Source organism: Idiotropiscis lumnitzeri, chromosome 12 (genome assembly GCF_059441095.1).
Source record: "Idiotropiscis lumnitzeri isolate Australia: NSW breed Sydney's pygmy pipehorse chromosome 12, RoL_Ilum_1.0, whole genome shotgun sequence".
In the NCBI taxonomy this organism is placed as follows: Eukaryota; Metazoa; Chordata; class Actinopteri; order Syngnathiformes; family Syngnathidae; genus Idiotropiscis; species Idiotropiscis lumnitzeri.
Genome location: NC_142402.1, coordinates 21045237 through 21071664, shown reverse-complemented (window position 1 = coordinate 21071664; position 26428 = coordinate 21045237). Strand labels below are relative to the sequence as shown.

Genomic DNA, 26428 nt, shown 5'->3' with positions numbered 1-26428 from the left:
TCTGTCAAGACAGTCCTCATATGTCACTCGTTCTTATTGACTCCAGGTCGACATTAAAGGCCTGCATGATGACACCTTCCCCTTTTTCTCCAGGAGAAACATTTTTTCTACATTGGTTTGATAATTATGTATAGGAGTTGTAATCACGGCTGTATAAAGTTGATTAACATTGCTTGAGGGCCAAAAGAAAATATGTCATTAAGATTGCCCATCCCTTTCATTTTTGTCCAATCATTAAAAAAAAAAAAGAACAATTATCTACACTCCCCTAACACTAAATAGAATGAAAGTGTCTGATGTTTTCCCCATATTAAAATTTTTTTTTAAAAAAAGCTGGTTAAGAAGGGAATCCTAAAATATATATATATATATATATAATTCACCACTTTCCTGTTTTTGTCCGCACACACGAAGCTTAGTTGAGCAAACATGCACACACACAAACTCAAGTCGTCAAAGTAATAATGAGACAAAAAGAAAAAAATGGTACGCATGACACGGACGCACGCGGCGGAAAAGGAAACAAAAAGGAAAGAACTTACTTGCAGGGTTCAAGTAGTTCTTCTAGCTTTTACAATTTGGACTTGTTTGCATCTTGTTGGAACGTCCTGCGCCAGCGATTCTTGCTTATGTTCGTGCGCAATTTGCTGTTCGTTTTACTCCTCGGCTTTTGATGGACTGTGCTTGAAGTGCCCGACAATTTTGCGACACTTGGCCAAAACAATCCGCTGTCGTTCAGGCAAACTTTCACAGTTCGTTGCAGGGCAGGTGTTGAAATGGGAACAGTCTCGCGGCTGCAACCAAGTTACGGGCACGAGCAGTGCAAAGAGTGCTTAACTTCTCCTTCATTTCCCATTTGTTTGCAATCTCCACAAAATGGTCAGCGCAAGCCTCAGCGTAGTTCTGATATTTAAATTCAGATTTACACAGTGAGCAAACTACGGTAGATTTGTCCAACGAGCCATCGAGCAAAATTTTAAAGTAAAACTTTCCACCCGTCTTTGTCCATCTTTGCGTCAGGGATTCTCCTCGAGGTTTGTCTGCACCGCGTGAACAGAGGTCAAAGGTCAGCCCCCACCGGAAGTAAATATACTGCATTAACGGCGTTATTTTTTTAATAATCTCAAGCGTTAACACGATAATTTTGACAGCACTAATATATATATATATATATATATATATATATATATATATAATATGTAATGTCCATTTAAATGAAATGATGGTTCATTTCCCCACCAAGTTCCGGATAACTCCTTGAAACAGGAGGACAAATGTGATTGAAGCCTCAGACCTCTTCATGAGTCATTAAAAAGAAATGTTTGCCGGCGTTTTCCCAAAGAGCAATAATGAGGAGCGAGCGTGCCCTCTCTTCGTCCTCCTTATGTGGACTGCAGCAAGAGCCTGAAAATAGCCCAGCGTTACATCACACAAGGCCTTTAGGTTGATGTGCGCTCATATGAGACTTTGTCATTGAAACGGCAGCCTCCATATAAGCGCCCCGGCCTCCCTTGTGTCCAAAAACACACCGCAGCCCGAGGAGAGGAGCATCCATTGACCGTGTGCTCTCTTACTAAGTGTGTATGCCGCATATAATGTACATTATACTGTTGAGTGGCTTACATTAAGAGTTTAACAATCTTGGCAGGGTCATCTTAGGTGATTGGTTGTATTAGCAGCACGTCTGCCGACAGTACAATTACGATGTAACATGATTCACGCCACTGACGACACAATTGACCCTCATATTGTATTATAGTCAGAGAAAATCATATTGCAATTGGAGTCAAACGAAATGGTATATGGGTGGAGCCATATTATGTAATTTGGGGTGTAATGTTTATCATCAACTAAAAAGAGTGATCTGGGAAAATTATTACAATTTGTGGTGCTTAGAATGTCGTGTCTTTAAAACAACAATTTGACTGAAAGATGGATATGAACACAATCTGCACATGTCGAAAGAGAAAGACAATATAAGAATGATCACAGGCAATGATTCTTTGTCCTCAGTGAAAAAGGACTAATATTATGTTCTCAGTCACTTGGAATAGGTCTTCGCTTGTCAGCATGACTGCATTATACTGCCCCCCGGTGGCCAAAAGAGGCACAGCAGAAGGAGCTTGACTGATGAACTGGTTGTTCATGTTCCTATTGAATTATGTTTGCGTAAAAAAAAAAAGAAAAAAGGGTTTTGGGGCAATTTAATAGCATTTCCAATTGTTTTAGGTTACAGAACGAATTCAATGTACGGACGTTTATCTCAAGCAGTTTGGGATTTTGAACTGTATTTAGTTTTTAATTCGTTTTTACTTTTGCTTTATGAATGAGTTTTTTTTTTAGAAAATATTTGTTGGTTTTTATTTTTTCAAAAATGGTTCGTTTTAGTTTAGTTTTTATAAGTCTTGTTTTTTTATTTTTATAATTTTTTAAATATGCATATTTGTCGCATGCAACATTTGAAAAGTCAGTTTATTCTTCATTACATTCAACAATTTCAAACGACAACAAGAGCAACAACAACAGCAAGGACAACATAGCACGGCTCTGCAGTGACAACATGAGGTAGATGCCGAGACTTCCGCCGTGCTGCTTCTTTCTCTCTGCGAAGATTGTGTCAGCAAGTTGCATATTATTCAACGTTTATTCACATGGACCTTTTTTGGGGGGGGTCATCGATTTTTGATCACCACAATTATTTTAGGGGGGGGCTGCTTCAATTGGTTTCCATTATTTGCTTTGGCAACTTGTGTAGTGCAAGTTCACTTCATTTCTTGACGCCTCAGTGACATTCAGTAGATTCTCCCACCCTAGCGTGCATGCAATCAAACATTTCTTTTTTTCTCTCCACGATTATCAGTCCAACGATCATGATTGAAATAAATAAGTCGCTGGTGAGCGCATACAGACACATCTTAGGTAGATTCTTCTTGCTGACAGAAAAACACACCAAAACTGGGCACAAGTTCCACGCACACAAACAAAAATCAACATCAGTAACCTTTAGCAAGTGAAGTGGGCGGGGCATGATAGAATATATTATTAATAATAATAATAATATGGTAAACTTTAAACAGTACAGTTGTCTATTTCAGTTTTTTTTTTTTTTTGGGGCTCAAGCGACATTCCCTTTGTTGCCTCGTTGTCATTGGTCCACGCACGAGTGAGCGACACTTCTCTTTAAGGCATATTCTTTGGAAAACCCTGCGCACAAACTCATCGGAAACACATTAAGTTAACTCCCTTAAAAAAAAAAAAAAAAAAGATCTTTGACGTCTTTCGCCGTCAATGGCAGCAAATGAGTTAAAGGGGACACATTATGAAAAAATGAACGTCTCGGATACAAATTGTCGCGTCTCAGGAGTGCCTAAATGAAATGAAAACACCAAGCATGACTTGAGCCGGTAGGCGGGGTGAAGATCCAGAGCCACTTTTAAGTGACGAAACATCGTCAGGCACCGACGCCTCCGCCATCGCGTCAGAGCCAAAAGGGAAGAAGGGCGGCATTGAGTTTTGTCGGCTGCGCTTGCTCGCATCAGCTAACGGCATTAGCTTCCGATAAGCGGCGCAGACGTGATCGCTCGGTGGAATTCATGCAGATAATATGTCTCCCTTAAATTTGATTTTGAATGAAAATGGAATGGTACAAGTAGAACGATGTAAGCGACAAAGCGCAGGCGTGTGCCGCAAAACTTCCATTCTCCTGCGGACGAAAAATTCCGCGTGGGCATTGCTCACGAAGACGGCAGTTTGGAAAAGTCAATATTTTGTGTTGTGTTCCATGACATACGATTAAGATATGTTTGGTGCATTTCACAACACCCACCTGGGCGCCATGAAAGTATGGCGCGCTGGGTGGGCTGCAAAATGGCCGCCGCTGCTAAATAATGCACTTTGTCGCCGTCTCGTGTCCACTGGGCCGTGTTTTGTGTGGAGTCGGCAGGCAGCGAAAGGCATGACGGGACAAGAAAAAGGTGCAGCTCGAAAGATGTCTTTGGTGCCAAGAAGAAAGTAAACAAAGGCGGAAAATGTCTTTCCCTCCAATTCCCACAAGTCTGATTTTTCTCGTTTAAAAACCCTGAGATGAACACGGACGGCCACGAATGGGCGCACCGTGGTTTCAAAAAAAAAAAAAAAAGTAGACGTACAATCGCAGCATAGCATCGCGTCCATCCGGCGAGCACGTGCGTGTCTTCCCGCAGAGCGTTTCCACGGCTTTTGCTTTTGCTTTTTAGGCGGGGGGCGGTTCAAACGTGGCGTCCGGTGAGAAAGTAGAGGGGTCGGTCCTCGCTGCAGTTGGCCGTCTGGAACTCGTCGCGCAGACGGAACTGCCACTCGTCCTCCAGCTCCAGACGCACGATGGTCTGACGCAGGGAGCTGCGGTCCTGGCAGATGACGCACAGGGTGGCGCCTGGAGGATGCCGTCGCAACACACACACACACACACACACACACACACACAGCGTTTTTAGTGCTAATTCAAAATCTGCATCCCGCAACGACAGTCAGTGCCGATATTTTCACTCTTTGGGCTCGTGACCAAAATTCAGCAGGAGCGCGCACATGTGACGCCGGCGCATTCTGTGGGGAATTCATTATTTGAATAAATCAACCTCTTCATGGCACAATTATCACGTCACATTCGAGAAATCATGCAAAAAAAAAGGAAACAGTTGTCAAGCTGTCAGACTCCAAAATATCGATCCGTGTCATGTCGCATCACTTGAAATCTGCTTCATGAACCGGTTGTAGTATTTTTGGGCTCCAGTAGATGGCGCACTCTCTGTTCAGCGTTGGGCTGAAAGCGCACCGACTTGCCATTTTTTAAAGCAACAGTGCCATCTAGAGGACTCCAAAATACAACAACTGGTTCAGGAAGCTCATTTGAAGCTTTATTTTGCCATCACTAATTTCGGACATGCCAGACTTTAGTGGTGATGGTCGTGAAGCGTCCAAGACGCCAAACGACTAATTGTTGAGTACGCTTATGGGCTAAATTCGGGTCGTCTGACGTTGGCATCACGGAAACTACAAGAAAAAAAATGCTCCGCTGGAGATGCCTGCAGGAAAACCAAATTATGCAAGAGTCACGTTGGAATTCTGAACTTCAATACATTAAACACGGGAAAAGAAATCCATCCAGCAACAGTTCATTCTTTTTAAGTTTGAAAATGACGAGACGTGTTCCCAAATGGGATCACGCCACGGAGCAGAAAGTGGAGGAAAGTAAAGGTTTCGCCCAACGCCAACAACGCTCGATGTGGCGTCTCACCTTTGAGGAAGCGGAACTTCTTGAGGAGTCCGGAGACGACGAAGGAGTCGCAGAGGTACAGCAGGAGGCCGCTGAAGACCAGGCCCTGGTGGTTCAGGTTGGTGGAGTGTGGACGGGAGTTGACGTAGCACACGGAAATCTGACAAACACAAGAGCGCCCCGCCCCGTTAGTTTAGTCCAGCGGGAGGGACACAGTGTCGGTGTTTCAAAAGTCTACAACCCCCGAAATGGAGCCTTAGGGGGGCGGAAATGGACTTTCAGCTTTTTTTTTTCCAATTGAACAGAAAAAAACTGAAATTCACTGCAGGCGCAGCACATGAAGCTCACGAGAAAAGTCAAATGGGAGTATTCCAAAATTGCCGCACTTTAAGTGGTTCGTACTCACTTCCGGGCTGATGTTGAGGTAGCTGTCGATGGACAGAACCGGGTTGTTCGGGTTCTGAATGGCTTTGGGGAACAGACGGTGGCTGCAGCTCTGCAGGAACCTTTCCAGCAGGAACTGGGCCGGCGCGTCCAGCAGCGTCTGCTCGCTGTCCGGGGCGCACACGTACTGCGAAGGGCTGATGGGGGCGGGGTTCTCCATTTCCTGAAGATGGAGAGCAAAAAACAAAAAAAAAGATCATTTCTTTTCTCAATGAGGAGTTGGACTTTGAAGTGTCCCGCGAAATGACCGATCGGCATCAGGAGCTGGATTTCCAAAATCTAATCAGTAAGTACCATTTTTTTTTTTTCATGACAGGAAGGCCGAGCAACGGCTGCGGCTGCCGAATTTCCGAATTTGCCACTTTACATTCAAGTGAAGGCGCGCACCATGAGTTTGGGTTTGACCATGTAGTCTTGGTTCCCCCCGACCGGAATGTGCTTCTTCATCAAGCTGAAGCCGTTAAAACGACACAGCAGGAGGCCGCTGCTGTTCACCCGAAGATTGAAGTCGACCTCCTCGCAACTGTACCTGCCGCAAAAAAAAAGAAAAATGTCATTCAATTCGGGAAAGCGGACACCGAGCAACTTGCGCCACTCACCGGTTGAGGTCGTACTGAACGTTCTGGGTCAGATCCACATTGAGCAGGACAAAGTCGTGCAGGTGTCCCCTGCTGAAGGGCCGGCCGGGGGTCTTGCGGGCCAGGCCGCTGCTCCACTTGCGCGCTCCGCACATGGCGTAGAGGGGGATCTTGGGCGTGGTCTCCATGTGGCGCAGCACCGCCTTCAGGGACACGTTGGTCAGCGCTGAGCCACCGTCCGATGTTTCGCTGCGAGACGACAACCCAACATTTGGCTAAGACGAGGACAACGGACCCACACCAAGGCAAAAGGCTTCGACTTCTGTCCGGTCAAGGGAGGATCTTTTTTGCTATTTGAAATTCAATTTGATGATTTATCACATAGGTGTCAAACTCTGGCCCGCGGCCCAAATTTGGCCCGCATTGTAATTATATTTGGCCCGCGAGGCGATACCAAATGACGATTACCGTTTCATTACATTTTATTTTTTATCGTTTTTTTTATTACCATTTTACATTTAATATGATAATAGCAACACTTTTTTCTTGCTACTCCAAGACATGGGCTTGAATGGCTGATTGATTTATTATTGGTTTTTTAAAATTCTTTTTAAATATGTATTTATTATTACTCAAATTTTATTTAATAAATGAATGTTATTGATGTTTTTTTGTATTTGATTTTTTTCACATCTGGACTTTTAAGTTATATATTGCTTGTTCCATATTGAATATTAAAGCAAATCTTGTTTGGATCCATATTAGAAGGTTCAATTGTTCAATGCTGGCCCGCAACTTTGTTCAACTTTTACTTTTTGGCCTACTATGTATTTGAGTTTGACACACCTGATTTCTAATATCAATTTGAATTTTTTTGCTTTTTCTTTTTTTCCTGCTTTGGTGCAATATTGGTGCTAAGGAACTATTTGAAGTGAGGAGAGGAGCTTCATTTAGACAAAATGAGTTCTTTGCCGTTTTCGGCAATCTCGATCCTCTGTCGGAGGCGTCAATTACTTGATTTTCACAGCGGAGAGCTCAGTCCTTAAAAAATGTCCGTAGCAAGAAACAAAAAAAACAACTCTGGTTGATCTGTTGGTACCACCTGTTGTCAGCGGGCTGCCGCGCGTTCCACAGAACGCACGAGTCATCCATCATGACGATGAAGGGCCACACTTCCTGCCGCTTGACACCTTGCTCCTCCCACCGGTTCCTTTCCAGCTCCAAGTTGTGGTACGACAGTTCTTTGATCATGAAGCGAGCAGCGCCTAAACCGGACACGGACTCCGATATAATACACATCAACGTCTACGGAAGATTTATTTATTTATTTTTTTTTAACGCATCCGTCGTTCTGATCTGTTCATATGATTGCCCGTCGTACAAGTGGTGGGGTCACTTACCGACTCCGGAGTTGTTGAACATGGCGGGCAGGACGAGCAGGATGTGGTTGGGCCAGTACCTCCTGTAGTGCGGCATCTCAAAGTGCTTGACTACCAAGATGTGCAGGTGAGCGGCGCCCTCCATGGCGTGATAGATGTTGAGCAGGCCGTGCTCCTGGCGCCCCGTCGTTGGCGTGAAGATGGGGCTCTTCAGAAGCTCCGGGTCCTGCAGACCAAAATGAAAGAGTCCCGGAAGGTCACAAGGATTATTGATCCAATTGTCTCGTTTTTGGAAAAAATAAACATCGCTTTAGTTTTTATTTGTACACTTCCCGGTTCATGAACGACGGCAGACGGTGCCGTGAACGACCGAGCACGTCAAGTGGCAAAAATCATGAAATTATTGGCTTATCCATAATTCATCGTATTGCGCACAATCTTGGAAAGTCACCTTGGTGGAGACCAGAGGCAGGCGCATGCTCTCCAGGTGGCTCCCCTGTTGACTGAAGACAAAGTGCTGCTCCTTGTCTTTCGGGATGACAAACTGCAGCTGGACCTCTTCTCCGAGCATGGACGAGCAGAAGGTGAAGGCGTGGAAGGTGCACTCAGAGAGCTGTCGAGCGAGCGCACGAGCATCGGAAGGGTGATGCATGTGATGAACCGTGAAAGGCGCAAAAGCCACAAATTATTGAAGCCCATTCTAAATGCATTGTGATGGAAAAAATATTTTAATCATCCCGGATAAACTACAAATAATCGGTTTCCATGAAAAACAGGGGTAATATCAATAGCTAAAATATTTTTAAATATTTAATCATTTTTTGGGTTTGGGGGAACAACCACTGTGGGGGTCCTCGGTGTTCCATAATCTCCACACACACACAAAGAAGATTACAATTTGGTCTTGGCCGTGTTTAACTTACTGATTCGATGCCATGTTTCCTCAACTAGCGGGAGTGCAGCGTTGCACAGCATTTGCCAACATCACTCGCAAGCGTTGTTATTTCCCAGGGCAGTGAACGCACCTGTGTTGCCGGGCTGGCATCGCAGTAATGGTGACACTGCTCGCAGTGATGAAAAGCGTTGTGAGCGGCGAAGCGAGTGAGCCGGATGGACTTGGTCTCCCGCTTGGCTTCCGCTTGGCTTCCATCTTCTTTCTTCACAACTGACGCCGAAAAATCCCATTTGTTTGAATGCGTCACAGCTTGCCCATTCCATTCATAGATTTGATTCAATTTGACCAAATATGTACTTGACGCCACCAATGGATAAACTCTTACGTGTCATTTGACCAAGGCAAGGCAATTAATGGCGTGAATGATCAATTTTGCTCATGTTAGTCAAAAACAAAAATGTCAGGTCAGGAAAATTGCTTCCTCCGCGAGCGTTCTTTGTTCGGCCGCCGCTGTGCTCACCTCTGGAGCGCTTTGGCGTCTTGTCGCAGTGGACGGGGCTGGCCTTCCGGAACTTGGAGTCTCGGGCGTTGGGGTCAAAGGGCAGCTTGCGCATGTCCTCCACGTCGGGCCACTGGGCGTTGACGGGTGTCGCCACCTCTGCCGCGTCTGGAACGGAAAAACTCCCGATGAGCCGCCGCCGCGTTGCCACCCGATTGTCAATCGGCCGTTACCTTCAAGCGACTCTTCCTCGTCCGATTCATCCTCATCGAACACGTCCACCTCCAACAGTCTGATGAGCATTCGGAAGAGGATGCGAAGGAATTGGAGGTAGGCTCCCGTTTTCCCCACCTTGCAAAAAAGGGGGGAGCACAACTCTCATTTCCTGCTCTCTCTCTCTCTCTCCCGAAATATATATATATATATATATATATTCATATTCTGAAAGGGGAAATGGTTACTTATGCCAAGTAGTTGATAAAATAGCAGGCATTTTTATCTCTCCACCCCCCAGGAAAAAAAAAAAAAAGTGCTCAAGTGACCACTGTGTCTTGCAAAGCGACTTTGTTGGAGTTGTGGCGCTTGCGTGCGCAAATAAATGTCGACATTTTTCTGAATGGTTCGAAGGAAAATGCCTGCAAGGATGACGCTTAGATCGTATTCAAGAATATTCAAGGCTAATTAAAACAGAACAGACACAAGAGAAAAAATAAAAATCGAGATTTAGTTGGCATACTCTAGGGCGCCCCCTAGTGGTGGAAAAAAAATCAAGAGAAAATCCGCAGCGTTGTATTAGCCGTAAGTCGCGGCTTATAGTCCGGAAAATACGGTCAACAGAATACCGATGTCCAAATTAAGAAGTTGTTGAACATTAAGAAAAATGTGAAGAAATTTTTTAAAATCTCGATGAAAAGAATAAAATAAATTTAGTAAGCTTTATGGCAAAGAGCAATATCCTCGCTGGGCCACAAACAATATTCGCTCAAAATCAAACAGAAAGGTTTGTATTCAACTTCCTACCTGAGGCGGTCCGCTTAGCAGGAGGCGCCGAGGATGCGGCGTGGACGGCGCCTCGTAGTCGGCGTGGTGCTGCTTGGCGACGGTCCACTGGCGATAATAGGCACTCTGCTCCTCGCCGAGCAGGCCCGACGTGACGGGGGGCCTCAGCGGGCTGCTCCAGGCCACGTCGGCGTGGGGCAAAAGTGAGAAGGAGCTGAGCTGGCCGCCCGAGTCGGCCGACAGCAGGTTGTACGCCGGCCGTGACATGATGACGGTGCGCGGTGACACGCGCGCCGGCTTGTGGAGGCGGCCGCACTGCGTGGACTGGCTGGGACGCTGCGTGGACGAGGACGAGGGAGACGGCGAAGATGACGACGAGCTGGAGTAGAGCGACGGAGGCGCCGCGGAGGCTTTCGGGGGGTTGGACGGCAGCTGGCTGACCATGGAGTCGCACTCCTGCTTGAGGCCGCACGTGTCGGCGCCCTCCGGCGCGCACGGGGGAGCTTTCGGGGCGGCCTCGGCGTTGTCGGATGAACTGACCCCGTTCTCCGCCAGGGATCCCGAGGTTCTGGTGGCGGCGCTGCCGTTGCTCTGAGGTCGCTCCAGCTCCTCGCCGTCGTGAACCACGGCGACGACGTTGTCCCCGTCCGACTCCCGAGGGCCAGCGACTTTTTGGGGCTCCTGGACCACGCCCACGGACACGTAGGTGCACGCCAGGCCCACCTCCTGCTCCAAGGCGGTCCGCGCCAGGTAGCTGGAGTCGATCAAACGCAGGTCGCTGTATTTCAGAGACCTAGAAAGGAAGAAGATGGGGGGCGTTGCAATTTCAGATGAAGTGAATTCCGAAAAGGTTCATCGTTGCCGATGTTGTCGTTTCACCTGCAAATGTAACACAACGGTCCAAATAAATAAATATGTTTGCACTTTAATAAGTAGAGCACTTCAATGTGTTATATTTGTTTCCAGAAATATTTCATTTAGGGCCCATATTTTCCACTTTAAATGTGAACGTGTGATTTTATGTGAAAAAATAAAGTTTGATTCAATAAAAGCTAAAGTTGTTTTGCGTTCCTGCCATTTTTAAAAAATCATAAATCCATGTGAAGAAATTTGTGATATTTTTATTTTCAGGCAACATCGCACAGCCCTACTTGATGCAAATTAGTATTTAGACAAAGCTTTGATCGCCTCATTTTAGCAGGTTTTAGAAAGAGAAATAACTGTGGAGAAACATCCAATTAGACATTGTAACACGTAAGAAAAATGACCTGGGGAAGGTCTCTCCAAGGGGGTCTTTGCCCGTGAGGATGACGATGCAGGGCAGACCCTCCAGATCCTCGTAGGTGAGAGGCACCCAGTCTTCGTTCTCGCATCCCCGCCAGGCCTGCAACAAAATACAAAAGAGAGCAAAGATTTGGACTCACCTGGTCAAAAAAAAACATTCTGCACTGTCCTAGAAAGATGAAAAGCGCATCTCACCCGTAGGCGACAAGTGAAGTTCCTGTGCAGAATGATCTCGGAGGCGGGGCTCCCGAGCAACACGGCGAAGCACAGCTCCAGGCCGAGCTTGTCGCGCACGTCCTCGAGCCGCTTGTGCGCCAACATGGCCAGCTGCAGCGAAGGCACGCGCACCAGCAGCATGTGGCCGCGCCCCTGCGAGCCCTCGCGGCCGGGCGCGTTGATCAGGTCCTCCACCATGGCGAGCGTCTCTGGCGTGATGTGATCTCGCAGCGACGGCGAGGACGTCAGCGCCATCATGGCCTCCGTGTACTGCTGGATGAGCAGGTAGCTGCGGATCACCATGCTATGCAGGTGGGGGTGTCTGTCGCCGCAAATCAACCTTTATTAGAACCTCGTCTTGGATTTAAATTCATTAGAAGCAGCGGCCCGCAAAATGTAACTTCAACTTATGAGCACGTTTGGACATTTTTGTGATAGTTAAAACATTGGAAAAAAATAGATATTTTTCAAATTTAGAGCTGCCTAGCAGCACGGCGGTCTACTGGACGTGATGTCGCATTATTGAAAGCAAAAGGAAGAGGCATAGAATGTCCTCAATACATGTAAACTGCAGGAAGAGTCCTTTACTCAGAGCACAGAAAGTAAGAAGTACCACCCCATACCAAGTAACGATAATCGACAATAATAATATTTCTTTTCTATGAAACAGGTCAAGAATATATTGATATTTATGGAAAAGTTGACGGACCTGTGCAGGAGTGTGTGGACCATCTTCTCAAAGGCGTCGTCACAGCGCAGAATTGGGCTGGCCACGCCCCACTGCAGGGATTTGCTGTAGTCGCCCAGGCCGAAGTAGGCCAACTCGCCGGGAGAGAGCGACCCCTGGTGGAGGAAAAGCACACAACATGACCGATGAGCCGCTAACGCACTGGCCGTTGCACACGTGGAAATGATCGGGTCTGATTTAAGTTTCCCATTTTACGAGCAAAGTCAGAAAAAGGCCGAGTGGTCAAATGTCTTCGAAATGCTGGTCCCCGCATTTTCAATTCACAATAAATTATTTCGTCATATCTTTGTAGAAAGTGCATACCGACATATTGGGAATGCCAATAACAAAATTCCTCCCTAAAATATGAATGTGTTATCTTAACATTCTGACTTTTTTAAATGCTTGTGACAGTTAGCAGTACACAAGACGTTCATGTTTAAGTGCCATTAAGATTCTGAGGATGGCCTGGGAAATAATTCCCAAAAAGCTTAAGAAGCCAATCGAGGCTTTAAAATTCAGGTCTTTGCAACTTTGTGCTTGGCACGTCTGCCTGACCGACAAGGGGGACACGCACAGAGAGAAAATGTCCACTAGGGGGTGCAGTTGAACGACCACAATGTGAGGCATCCATTCATGTGATCCGTTTTTTTTCCCCTCTCTTGGCAAACACTCACCAGGCTTTCATTGGCGGGCCAGTGCACCTCATTGTGCATGCTGATGCGGGACTGGTGGGTCTGAAGCGTGTACGGGAAGCAGCTGACCTGCAGCACAAGCAGGTTGACCGCATCCAGGACCTCCTGGCAGTTGACCACCCGGTCAGCCAAACCTTGCAGCTCTCCGTGGCACGCGGAGCCTGACAGAGCACTTGTCAAGTGGGGGGAAAAGAATGTCAGGTGATTTTCAAAATCAGTTCCAGACAAACTACAACACATCCCAAATGACATTTAGCTTTCGCTAGTTTTAGTTTAAGCTAGTTATTTAGTATTAAGCTAATAAGCTAATTTCCTAGCAATTAAAATAACGATGTATTTAAACAAACTTTTTTTTTTAAATTTTATCCATAATTAAGAAAATTGTACCTGGCCAAATTCAGAAGAAAAATTGGAAAAGGCGCATTTGCTTCATAGTTAGCATCTTATTTCCTGGTCAGGTCCTGCTTCATGAATGATGAAATAATGTGCAGAGCGAAAAGGCTTTTAGTTGCTATTTTCACAGAGGATAAACAATATATGTCTGTGAGTGTAGTTGTATGCTCTGTCAGCATGTTTTTCTAGTGCCTGTTGTTTTAAGTCTCATGATGAATGCGACATTGATGCTAGTTTCTTTAGCCTGTCGGTGGCGTTTCGCATCATATGTTAGCATCACGCTAGTCGACTTATCATAAAACGAGGTTAAGGCGGTCACATACGTTGATGTGTTTGCCTCCTGCTGAGGACATCAACTCAAATGACTTGGCCCACACGTACGCAAACTTCAAGGTTGTCCCTCCTCCTCGCTTTGTTTTCGTCAGAAAAAGAAACCAAGGCCAGACCGGCCGTCAAAATAAATTTCTTTCTTTTTTAAAAATTGTGTCTGGTACCTGGTGAGGTCGACATGAGAGTTGTCGTGGATGAGGACAAACAGCGTGTACGGGTTCTGTTTGACTTTCCTCATAAACGCCTCCATCTTGGCGTGCACGTCGGCGTCCAGTCGCACCACGTACTTGTCGCACTTCTGAGGCGGGCACGACTCTTCCATCCCCAAATCTAACAGGACGCCTGTGGCGAAAAAGAAAAAAAACAACAACAAAAAACTGAATGCACATTTTTTCCTGCCGGACGACTTTAGCGTGTTTCATTTTTGTGTTCACGTACCCGATTGTCGGATGCGCTGTGCCGTCTGGTTGACCAGAATGTGAGAAGGCGGCACCAGAACCAGGAAGTCCACTTTGCAGAAGCGGCCCAAGTCCAGGTTCTGGCTGCCTGAGTCGGCGATGGAGCAGACCTGCGAGAGGAGGCGGCGCGCCACGCTCAACTGCGTCGGAAAGATCTGGAAGATCTTGCTGAGAACTTCTGACCCAAAGAAACAAGGACATTCCTCATTTCTTTCGTTGTCTTTCAAGATTGATGAACGCAAACGGTAACATGCCGCCCCATTTTTTATCTTCTATGACTTGTTCTACCTCATTTCTGATTGTTTCACCGTATTTCTCTATTCTAATCCTTTTTTTTTTTTTATCTAAATTGTAAAATACTGCTCCACAATGTTTTGCGGAAGCTACGTAAATCATTTATTCCACACTTAGGTTCTTTTGTGAATATTATTACTTCAAAAATGATGACATGCCACCCACAACGTCATATGCCACTCCGCAATGTTGTGTGCTGCCACGTTTAAGTTTCCAACTCCACCACTTGTTTTCCATTAAAAAAACAAACAAACATTTACTGAATGAACATTTATCGAGCTGTGTTGCCTCCTCTCAAGTGAAAGCCGAACGCAAACATGGTTGGTGTTTGTTGCGGCGTGGTTGGAGCCGCACCTCCGTCCGAAGGTGGTGACATGCTGGCGGCCTCCTGCGAGTGGATGTGGTCAGTGACATCGCTCTGGAAGGGCTGGATGACCTGGCCCTTCCGTCGCCGCTGATACCGCACCAGCTGCTTGTCCAGATTGTCCCCTGCGAGCACAAGCCGTCGCCATGGTAACACACACACAAGCATGAGTACATGAGCAAACACCACACGGCATACAGTTGATATAGTCCTGCGTAATGATGCACAGTTGATTAACAAATCGTTAAAAAATATATTCATTTATTTTTTATTATTATTATTATTTTTTTTTTACAATTAGCCATGTTTAGTTCTGATATTCGCTGAATATTCTTCCACTAATCGTGATGCAAGAATTACAAAAGCTTGTCAGGCCTCTCCGCGTGCTCTCGATACATTTTGTGGAATCGGCGCTTACCGAGAGAGGTGCTTTTGAAATGAGACGCCAGCACGGTGACTTTGCCGGTGATGAGCTCGTAGCTGATCTCCTTCAGGAACTCGTTGGTGGTCAGCATGCCCTCCGCTAACGCCCGCGCTTGGTACTTTCCTGTGGCCGATACGTGACGCGTTTAATGCCAGTGGTGAGCCATCAGGGACAGCAACGCGAAGACAGACTTTGCTCTCTGAAATATTTTCAAGGACCGACCACCTCCAAATTCACAAAATCGGATCCATTTTTTTTTTTTTGGTGGTGTTTCTCTTGGCAGCACTGCTTCCAATAGCTGATTTTTTGTCTGTCCAATCAGATTTCAGCGTATATGTGTTACTATGTGAATCTAATCTGCTCTGTGCCTTCAGAATCAGTAGCGTTGGCCGATGCAACTTCAACTAGATCAGCGATTGAACTGCTTCCGAAACGAAAGGAGATTTTAATCTGCATCGTACGGATGATTTCTATCATGGTCACATGATCTGTCAGAGCCCCCCCACGAAGGGCGAGGGGTACATGTGCATGGGATGAGATGGAACCACGACGAATGTTGTCAACGTACCTAAGACCATCACGCAGAACTCGTTGCCGCTCATCTTGGAGGAGTAGATGATGACCACGTAGGTGGGAAGCGACTGCTGGAGGTGGGGGCCCTCGCTGATGGTGCGCAGGGACTCGCAGATGCCCTCGCCCAGCGAATTGTGAGTGACCACCACTTGGACCGCGCCGCCGGAAACGCTGGCCTCCAAACGAGCCAGCCAAGGCAGCTGCGACGGCGAGATGGCGGGACCGCCGGGACAGCAGAGCATGGCCTTCAGGACGATCTGCTCCAGCTCCTCACGAAGGGGGATCTGCTCTGGTCCTGCACAGCAGACATTTGGCTATTTGTTGAACTGGAGTCAGCTTTCTGTTGATCACTTAAGTGTTGTTTGATTTTACAAGCCTCGTTCGTGGACATTTTTGTCCACATGGAATTTTTTTGCTTTATTTTTATGAACAGTGTATAATTGAAAACAAGCACAGGCCAGCGGGTTCAGCGAGAGGGTCGTCTGCGCCGCAGTGGGCGTGATCTCAGCTGATTTCAGTCATGGCTAGTCAAAATGTTTCCCGGCATTTCCCTTCAATGCAGTGCGCCTGCCACAATCTGACTGTCTCGACAGGAAACTTTTTTTTGTTTGTTTACGTGGGCAAAGCAGGCACATGGGGGTCCAAAATTTGCGCCTTAGCTGTGCCGGCCAGTGGGATGAGATTAAAATGATCGCAGAATATCTGATAATAATAATAATAATAATAATGCATTCAATGAATTGATTTGCATCATGATTGAGAGGGTTTGATGCTGACCGTTCAAATATTTATGAATGAAACACGTCTGATATCCTCCCAACAAGTTTGGTATCTGTATGCCTGATCCCTGATCAAATTCACCAAAATCGTGAGAGATGAGCTGAGCTGTCTACACTCAGACGTGTTCTGAGAAGGCGTCCAATTCCACCAAATTCTGCAGCCAGCAGAGGGCGCTTCCGCTTCTTAAATTGAAATGAATTTCCGCTCCGTAATATGCAGTGTACTTCACAAAGAGGAAATGAAGTCAAAAATGCACTTGGCACGCTCGATGCGGAGCCACTAGTTTAAAAACACGGCAATAAAAACATCAGAATAGAGCACCGCGACTTTTTTTTTTTTTTTTTTTTGCAGCTCACCGAGACGTGCCAGGTACTGCAATGTGAGCAGAATCATGGTCTCCACGCTGAGTTGTTGGCTGCTGCTCAGGCCGAGGGTCGCCAGCGTCTTGTCACTCAGCTGGCCGTTCTTGTAGCATCCCACCAGCAGGGGGCTCACCACCACTTCGCCCACATTGCCGTAGAAATAAGGTAAGATGCCGTGACCTGCAGGGATGCGCAACAACAAAGTGCGAATGGGGAGGAAATCTGTTCAATTCTCCTTAAAATTCTCCCGAAAAACATTTTCATAGCTTTTATTTATTTTTTTAAAAACTACTTTCCCTTAGAGTTTGTTCAAACAGGATTTCATCACCTCTTCGAATCTGAAGTGGAAGAAATGTTGGTGCCGATTTTATTTACTTTGCCAACAATTTCCTAAAAGCAGTCAACGAACGGCTGTTTCAGGCAAATGCACGAGTTCTTTATGAAAGGGTGAAAGCTGGTGCCGTTTGGCCTTGGCGGAGGTCAGAGTCCTTATCGCTGTTTATATTTAGGCGAGAAGGGTTTATTTTCAACACCTACAGGACTTTTTTGCTGCTTTATCAACGGCGGGCTGGACTTGGCACTATTTGGAAATTACGAAAAGCGAGCCACATCGGACACGAGAAACGCTGACAAACAAAATACAATAGCGGAGTTTATGTTTCGCTGTTATTTTGTCCAACAGATTTTTCATTCATTTTATATCTTTTTTTTTTATCCTTTATTATTGTTGCCAGAAAGCATTTTAACCATTTTTTTGGACTGAAATTACTTCTTGTCATGTTTGACCGGATTTTCGGATTTTAAATTTTGTTGAACTTAATTGAAACATTTTGTTCATTTTTTATATTTCACGTTTTTTTGCTAGAAACCTTTTTTTTAAAAGAATAATTAAAAACATTTCTCAGTCAATAGTGGTCAATCGTATTTTTTTTTGTCAGGATAAATGCCCCTCCCCTCCCGATTTTGTTAATTCCGTGTAGTTCAATGAAACATTTCCATTGGTTTGATGGATTTTAGTGGAGCAGGAAAAAGAAGACGAGTCGGGTACCAATGAGAATGACGGGGCGAACCCCCGCGCAGTTGAGCAGGTTGTCCGGGATGATGACGGACACCCCCGCGCTGACAGGCTGAGGCTGGATGACGCCCGGCCCCGGGGGCTGAGGAGAAGCCCCCCTCAAAACAGAACCTGAAGGGCAAACACAGGAATGACAACACTAAAATTAAAATACAATTCAGGTCAAAGACATTTCGGCAGGAAATTTACATTTAATAATAGCAGAATTACATGGTAGAAATAGTATTTTTTTATTTTTATTCCTAATTCTCCAGTAGCTCTATCTCCATGGAGATAAGAGGGTGACTCATCCCTAAACGACCGCAGAAGGTCAGTAATGTTGTTTTGTCGTCTTCAAAGCAGACATGGAGAGATTATTAAAAAAAAAAAAAAACAACGTTAACGACTTAAAAGCAGACAACATGCGGGTCAAGCCATGAGGCTGATTCACGAATGTTGGTGCGAAAAACCTCGGCGATGATATTCCGGAACCCACCTGAAGGGCAGACGACGGGTCGGATGGCCGGCACGGGGACGGCCGTGGGCGGGACCGGGACGATTGAAGTGGGATGCCAGCTCCGATGACGTTTCTTGGGGGGGCCGGAGTTCATGGCGGATGATACTGAGCGCCACAAAACAAAAAAAAAACATCAAATTGTCACGTGTTGAACGAGGAACACAAACGATGGCGGAGGCAAGTCCTACCCGGACTGTCTCCCAAGTCGGCGGCCCGATACGCTTGACCCTGAGCTCCCAAGGTGACCTGGGAGGGGCTGAGTAGCGGCGGACGCCCGTCCACAGCCAAGCCATTCGTCGGCCCGTTTACCCTCAGCGCCGTGGGAACTGGAAAATCGCAAGGAATATGTCCTGACTACTGCATTTCGTACTTTTAGTCGTCTCTTAGGACAAACTATTAGACACACCCGCACAATCCAATAAAACGGCTTCACCAAAAAGTCTGCCCAAAGATTTCGACATTAATTGAATATTTCTCCAATGAAATATGATTTTATTTATATTATTTAAAGATTTACATTTAGTTGAAAATTTGATTTATTGAATATTTGTCCAATTTTGTTTAAATTGCCAGAAAACATTTTTTTGTCTTTTTTTCCCCTTCAGAATTGAATTAGTAATTGTGCTGAATTTAAGTTGTCACTTATTTCAATTATTTTGGTTTATATTGCCAGAAAACGTATCAATTTATTAATTGAACATTTCTCATTAAATAATTGTTTTTGTTTTTTCCACAAGTCTTTTCCCCCTCTTTGTTAATGTCATTAAAGTAAATGTATAATTTTCTTCCCATCTTTTTAAATGTAGTTTTTAACTCAAGTATTTTTTTGTTATGTTTGTCTTAATTGCCAGAAAGGATCATTTTTATTAACCATTAAATAATGATTTCATCCGCCACATCGGGATCTTTCCATTCATTTTGTTTAATTAACATTTTTATCTATGTCCCGCGCTGTTGTTCACATTGCGTTTCTTTGAACCAATTTTATCATCGTTTTTTTTCTTTTTTTTTTAACATTTTCAATTGGTTAACATTGCTATAAAATATCATTTCTCAGTGAGAATACACAAATCATCATGAGTTTTTTGTATCGGAGCTGTCGTGATGGATCAGCGCATGCATTGTAACTAAACAGGCACAAGCAACAAGTTAATGCAATTGTTCAATAATATGAAAGCATTTCGAAATGGCCCCTCTGACTCGAGCATCGATTACTTGTGACCCAAGAGGACACTTTCCAATCTCACATTCAACGCGTGCACAATACGCCAAAACATTGCATTTTGCTTGTCAATAACGCACAACCTTGTAAGAGGGGATAATGGATTGCCAAACCTAACAAGTCATTACGGCATTCCTTGCTCCGCTATTGATTGCCGTGCGTGTGTGTGTGTGTGTGTGTGTGTTAAGGTTAATCTCCATGGCCAACCGTGGCTCCATCTGCCTCAAGTATGAACCAAAAAAACCAACAACAACCTGTTGCTAGGCAACCGTTGACAATGCATACATCAGCACCTGAAATCCCCCAGCGAGCTTTCTAAGAACGACGTGAGTGTCAGAACACAATTGGCATTCTTCACCTATCGGGAGCGTTTTGTTTCCGGGTGTGGAGGCCAGAGGCTTGATGAAGCCGCACTCTCTGCTCAGGTCAGGACTGCTGAAAAAGACAGACGAGGCCGGCGTCATTCTGGTGGGAGGAGAATCTGGTGGTGGCCACGGAGAAAAAGGAAAGTAGAAAGATGGGGTCAATGAGGCATCGGATTGGTCGAGCAAAGGCAGAAATTCATTTTTATTGACATTTAAACATTTCCAAGTTTAAAAAAAATACAGGAAAGATTTTTTTTATTTAATTTTTTTTACATTAAACGTTTTTTTTTAAATCATTTAACATTTGTGGGAAATGCTGTAAAAAAAATAAATAAATAAAAATAAAAAAAAAACCTGAAAGCGAGAAAGGAGACGATCCGTTTGCGCTGGTTCCTCCATTTTCTTTACTGCTGACTGAGGACGACGAGCTGGGTTTGGACGCGGACGCGGACGCGGACGCGGACGCGGACGTGGATGCACCACTGGACAGCTGACGCGTTTTACAATCTGAAGAGAAGACGACAAAGAGAGGCTCGCGACGCGGACAAAAAAGGCCGCTGTGGGATTGAGGCGTTTGCTACCTTTCCAACAGATGAGGGGTCCTTTGCACAAAGCACCCTGAGAGTTCTTCACCAGGTAATACTTTAAGTGCTTCTGCTTCTTGGGCTGCGTGGAAAGCTTCAAGTTGATGTGGTTGGAGAACTCCGTGAAGTACCTGAAGCCCTTCTCGCCGCAGCCGACACAGTTTCCAGAAAAACCTGCCGGCAATCCACAGAAAATTGTTTTCCACGCGGTAGGAAGACGCACAAAATGGTCGCCACGCGACGACAGTGAGATGACGCCACAGGCCGTCCGATCGGGGAACACGCTGACCTAAAAGTGCATTTTTGCCGTTGTCGTCGGGCAAAAAGCGGCGGTCCACGGCGCACACCAGGATGTGCTCGGTCACGCTGGGGGACTTGGCGCCGACCAGCTCGAAGCCCGCCGGGACCTCGATGGACTCCGTCGCCATGGAGACCAGGCGCAGGTCCTTGCCGGCCTGGCAGAATCCTGAAAATGGAATTGTCGTTCTTCAGAAACAGCTGCGGGGGTCTTGACTTGAACAACAACGCATTTAAATCCAAAACGAAGAAAAGCGTGAAAAAGTGTTGCAAAAAGAGGAGATTCTTCTTCAAAAGATTTTGCGGCGTGAGATTTCTACCTTCCACGGTGCAGCAGCCATCTGGGACGGGGGTCTGCAAGTAGGGCAGCGGGGGGCTGTTGCTGTCCGAGTCGTCTTCCTCCTCCGGCTCCTCCGCATCGTTGGACGAGTGGCTGTTGGTCAGCAGCTCCTGGCCCGGAAGCTCGCCGGCGTGGAGCTCCACTTTGGGTTTCACATCGGCTAAAAGACGATTTTGACGGTTCACGTCTTCCTGTGAGCGACAACGCCGCTGATGACCGACTGACTGACCGTCCATGTTGGCGGGAAAGGGCTCGGGCTTCAGGTAGAGCTGCGTGAAGATGGGCTGCGGATCTCCGCTGCTGGAGCGCAGCGACGCCTCGATGGAGTTGTGCAGGGCCTCTTCGAAGCGAGCAGACTTCAGCTGCCCGGCGTAGGAATTCCCCATGATCTGGACAAAAGAGGAGGGGCGGGGGGGGGGGGGGGTGCAAGTACTTCAAACCCGATCAGTTGGCTGCCGAAACTGAATGCAGAAGAAATGGAAACGGCAAGTACGTGTTCTGTTGTGCTTACGAATGCCAATGCGGGACCGTTACAAACGAGACAATCAATAATAAAAATTGCAAAACAGAGTGGTGACAAGCGAATGGAGTGGGGTTTCACTTTTGATCCAGTTGCCTCGTGCATTTGTATGCAAATCGCTTTAAGTCGGAGGAGTCTGTCACCGTTTTGCGTTTGTTTCCCCCCAAGGCGTGCTTCGCTGTTGTAAAGTCTCTTGTGATCGCGTTGATGCTCAGTGGAGGAAGAAGAAGAAGGCGGCGGCGACTCACATGATCAGTGTTGGCAGGCGTGAAGGGACTTGTTGGCCGCAGCTACATGCTGGGTCGCCGCCACTCAGCGCTCCAGTAAAGACATTTTATTCAAAGCTCCGACACCTGAGGGACCATCACGCACACGCACACGAGATGAGGAAAAAATAAAAAATAAAAAACATGAAGACTGAAGTAAACCGTGTTAACGAGTGTTTGCCCCCGCTTGTTAAATCCTGTCTGATTACCTCGCCGTGTTCATTTGAGAAATCAACCAAATAGAAACCATTGAACAAAATAGTCGTGCAAAAAAAAAAATGGTAGAAATTGCAAGAAAATGCCAACAAAATGAGAAATAAAGTCATTGACATTAGTCTGAAAGATGTTACAGAGTCATTGCTAAAGTGAATCATGTTGAGAGTCGTTCTGCCCAAATTGAGATGTAAGGAGCAGTGGTGAACCTGCTCAGAAGTCGCCGGCCCAGAAAAATGACCCCAAGAGCACCGTGGCGACTCATCACTGACCAAAAAGAACATCAAGGCTCATCTTACTGGTGAAAAAAACAAGACTTTTTGGGGGAAAATGTTCTATGGATTCCCAAAACAACTGTTGAACTTTTTGGTCTGGGGATGCTTTGCTCCATCACGACCTGGCTGACTTGCTGAACCATCAATTGTGCTCTTTGCCAGAAAATCCTGAGGTAAATTGTTTGGCCCTCACAGACGTGAAAAGACTCACAGCCTGTTCCAGAAAACACCAGATTTGGGCGCTTGCTGTTGAGAGTAGACCAAACCGTTATTAAGTTAATTTTCTTTTTCACACAGGGCCATCAACATTTTTTTCTACCTTGAAGGGAAAGTCAATACCCAAAAAGTAGTTCCAATAAAATGTTCTCTGCTCCTTCACTACTCGCTTTTTATCAATATTGTATTTTGTGGAACATGAGTTAAGCAGCAAATTTTTTTGCAATCTTAGAGGGCGGCCATTTTGTCACTTTTTCGCAATGCTCAGGTAACGACCAATAACAGCGCTCCTGTTTTCTGAAGCTGATCCACGATTGGTTGTTAACTGAGTCCTGAGCCGTTGTGATGCCAGTTTCAGCTGAGAGCAAGCGACAAAATGGCCGCCCCCTGAGATGGCTAAAAGCGGGTGGATTTTACCGACGGATTCGTATTCCTCAAACGGAATATTCATCAGAATATCATGTTTTCACAAATGGACTGCATGGAACATATTCTTGGAAAGAACATTTTGAGGTTGACGTCCCCTTTAATAATAAATGCCTTCATTTAAAATTTGGTCACATTGTCATGGCGACTGCTTAAAAGCCTGTAGGCCAAAGTCTCGTAAATTAAAAACTCACATTTAAGTCGATGTCCTGCAAATGAATTTAACCTAAAAGACCAAACAAATCATTCATGTCAAATCCAGATCATATTCTATGCCTGTTTTCATTCTAATTTTTTTTTTTCACGGTGGTCCAACAAGAACAATGAACGCACTCGTGAACACCTCAACCGTGACCGAAGAGGCTCAAAGAGCTGCTATGCGATACCTCGCCCTGCCTCTGGGCGACTTCCACACTTTTGGGAATATTTTAGTTGGCGCTGGCTGCACACAATCAACCCATGCTGCTACTTTGACCCCTTGACGTTGTATTGTTTAACCACTCAGCCTGTGACATAACACAAAGCAAAGTCCCCCCCCACACCGCTCCCCCGACACTGTCCCGATTGACCCCGTCATCACCAAAGCGGGGTCCAAGTCCTGCAAGTGTACACACATTTTGCACGGGAGCTTGTCTTGGTCAATGATTAGCCGGCTTTGATACAGCCAATCAAGTCAATGTGTCAGCCAGGAAGATCCTCGGCGGTCAACAGAGTGACACAAACCAGAAAAAAAAGGCCACATTCTTCTCCTTCTTACGTCCTCACTTGATCTTGCGGCCAATAAAGCGGCTGCAAGTTCAAGCGACGCCTACGCAATGAATGCGCACAACTGTTGGGATTGTTATCTGACGCGCCACACGGAGATGGCTCCACGAGATGAGAGGGCCATAAAATCGAGAAAAAAAAAGACAAAAAAAAAGACAAACATCTTGCCTGGAGCGCTTGAAGACGTCCAGTTTTTCCAGTCATGACACCAGGACGAACTGTACTTAGGACCGCAGCAGGAATGCTGAGTAAACGGGCCCACTGACCAAATAGTCTTCATTCCAGTTCAAGTCTGGACCGCCATCCTTCATGGAGTGGAACTTTTCCATTTTCTTTTGTACTGAGCATTTTTTTTCCACCACAAGCTCACTTTTCATGAGCAAAACTCCTTCTTTTAAGATGAATTTATTGGATTTCACCCGTATATGAAATGAAATGCGCTCTAATGAAAACAAACATTTTGATGGAATACACATTTATTTAATTGATTTTCATCTGAGCAACAATTTGCTTGCAATTTATTCAGTTCTTGCTACGTTGCCAAAATTTAAGTGAGGAAACATTTCACCATGATTTTGATCATATTTATTTTGTACGTGTCTGGTTTTAAACCCACAGGAATAAAAAATGTTGTACATTTTTTTCTGATAAGCCTCTTTGTAGTGAAGTGAAACATAAAATAATGTTTTATAACTAATATTTGATAAGCTTGATGATGATAATAAAAAAAAACATTTTTGTGATGAGCCTTGTTTTGAGTTGACAGTCTTCACCATCATCACCATAAAAATGATCATTTAAAATATTTCTTATAATATATATCTCATCTTAAATGTATGAAACATAATTTAAAAAAAATATCATAAAACCTAACAAAATTCTGATATTTGATAAGCTTGGATTGAAACTGATGAGTGATAACAAATACAATCAAAAATGGTATAATACAGAAAAATGTATATATATTTGTGAAAAGCCTGGTTAGAACATAATTCAAAAATTCATAGGAAAAAAGGGACAATTTGATTTTTAAAAATAATAATAAGAATAAAAACAATATCATACATGAACAGGTTTTGCTGTTTTGAGCCCAATTTTAAACTCATGAAAAAGAAATTGAAAAAAAAAGATTAAATATGTAGAATAAATTAGGTAATGAGTCTGGTTTAAAAAATACACAAACTAAAAAGATCGCTATTTATATTTGAATCCAGGTATAAAAATGAATAATATGTAACATGATTTCAATTTGCACTAATAAGTCATCATTTCTTAAAATGCAGACTTCTCGAAAAAAAAATCATGAAATGCTGTGAGGTGTCAAGCTGAATGAGAAATTGATTGTTTCATTTAAAAGGTTTTTAACACTCACGTGATCTAGATAGATCTTTTTTTATATAACCTACCGCTAATATTTCACTTGGCATTATTGCTTTTCCTTTTTGCACGCACTCCTCTTTTGTTTCTCTCTTCTAATTACATTCAACTGGAGCAGGGACGCTGCTCAAGACAATTGAATTGCAGCCTGCTTTCCCAGTCAAACCAGCTCACTTTCCCATATTTTATATGAACAAACATGAGCGAGAAATTATAAAAAAAAAAAAAAAAAAAAAAAAGGTCATTGCAACACTGGCACTGGATAAGACGTCACACACGTATTAAATAAAGCCAGATAAGCATCAGGAGTGATCATTGTCATGCAGGAAAGAGGCTGCTGTTAACATCAGAAAAGCAGAAAAAGGGGGGATGGGAAGGGAGGGGGGGGGTGCAGAAAAAGGACTAACATCTCACCACGTCCTCTAGATGAGGCGCTAAAAGCCTCTCTCTCATTAGAGCTGCTCATATAATAGTTTGCTCTACCTTGCATGACTTTCTTCTCGGAGGCTTGGAGAAATCCCAAACGGCGCCCAAGAGAAATCCCCCCCCAAAAAAACTGCTCCTCGGAGGTGTTAGTCCATTGGGAGTAAATCCTTGTGGAAAGTCCGAGCAGGCGTGTGGAGCTGTGTGTCCTCTCATGACACACACACACTCAGTCAGTCAGGCTGCAGTGGGAATCTTCCTCTCTCTCTCTCTCTCTCTCTCTCTCTTGCATGCAAACAAACACACTAGACCCCTCCCCCCGCCTCCCCCCTACTCCCCCGAGGTGCCCTCCTCTGTCCTGCCTGTGCCATTTGCCAAGGAGGAGGAGGAGAATGCATTCATCTGAGCTCCTGTGGTGACAGATGCGCTGCTAAGGCATTGGAAGGGGGGGGGGGGTCTTAATGGGAAGAAAGATGGTCAAAAGAGGGGAGGGATGGGGAGGGGGTCTTCACCTTCCTGAGGTCTGCCACGCGTGACCCCCCAGCACGCCAGCGTAGGCCACCGTGTCAAGTTTGGTGAATTAAGCAGAGCAGGGGTGGAGTGGGGGGGGGGGGGTGTTGACT

General features: G+C 45.3%; 1 protein-coding gene and 1 long non-coding RNA gene across 3 annotated transcripts; one reads left to right on the top strand and one right to left on the bottom strand.

Annotated features, from left to right (window-relative positions):
- Window positions 1–2453: 2453 nt before the first annotated feature.
- greb1l (GREB1 like retinoic acid receptor coactivator) lies at window positions 2454–26031 on the bottom strand. Of its 2 annotated transcripts, none has more exons than XM_088311024.1 (33): window positions 25866–26031; window positions 22093–22197; window positions 21554–21713; window positions 21305–21484; window positions 20977–21153; window positions 20685–20861; window positions 20458–20610; window positions 20097–20219; window positions 18705–18842; window positions 18496–18621; window positions 17994–18131; window positions 16940–17125; window positions 15799–16098; window positions 15225–15353; window positions 14797–14931; window positions 14129–14326; window positions 13855–14032; window positions 12950–13139; window positions 12255–12388; window positions 11525–11867; window positions 11314–11429; window positions 10067–10838; window positions 9280–9397; window positions 9068–9214; window positions 8678–8817; window positions 8104–8265; window positions 7674–7878; window positions 7376–7538; window positions 6295–6522; window positions 6083–6224; window positions 5658–5858; window positions 5273–5411; window positions 2454–4411 (listed from the first exon to the last, which is right to left on the bottom strand). In XM_088311024.1, the coding sequence occupies exons 3-33, from the start codon at window positions 21708–21710 to the stop codon at window positions 4248–4250; spliced, it is 5859 nt and encodes a 1952-aa protein (XP_088167150.1). In that variant the 5' UTR covers window positions 21711–21713; window positions 22093–22197; window positions 25866–26031; the 3' UTR covers window positions 2454–4247. The 2 variants fall into 2 exon arrangements, with proteins under 2 accessions (XP_088167150.1, XP_088167151.1); XM_088311025.1 differs by having other exon boundaries at window positions 14129–14323.
- On the top strand, window positions 14169–16723 carry LOC148326477 (uncharacterized). Its single transcript, XR_015846141.1, has 3 exons — window positions 14169–14393; window positions 14742–14955; window positions 15605–16723. It is a non-coding gene; the product is annotated as an uncharacterized LOC148326477 (long non-coding RNA).
- Window positions 26032–26428: the final 397 nt, after the last annotated feature.

What these genes read in the sequence shown, in the direction of transcription:
- greb1l (XM_088311024.1), bottom strand. Translation starts at nt 21,710, where the DNA reads ATGGGGAATTCCTACGCCGGGCAGCTGAAGTCTGCTCGCTTCGAAGAG. An exon ending in ACCCGTCGTCTGCCCTTCAG is followed by an intron (nt 18,132 to 18,495) that starts GTGGGTTCCGGA and finishes TTTGCCCTTCAG; the next exon opens with GTTCTGTTTTGAGGGGGGCT. An exon ending in GACGCCAAAGCGCTCCAGAG is followed by an intron (nt 8,818 to 9,067) that starts GTGAGCACAGCG and finishes TTTCGGCGTCAG; the next exon opens with TTGTGAAGAAAGAAGATGGA.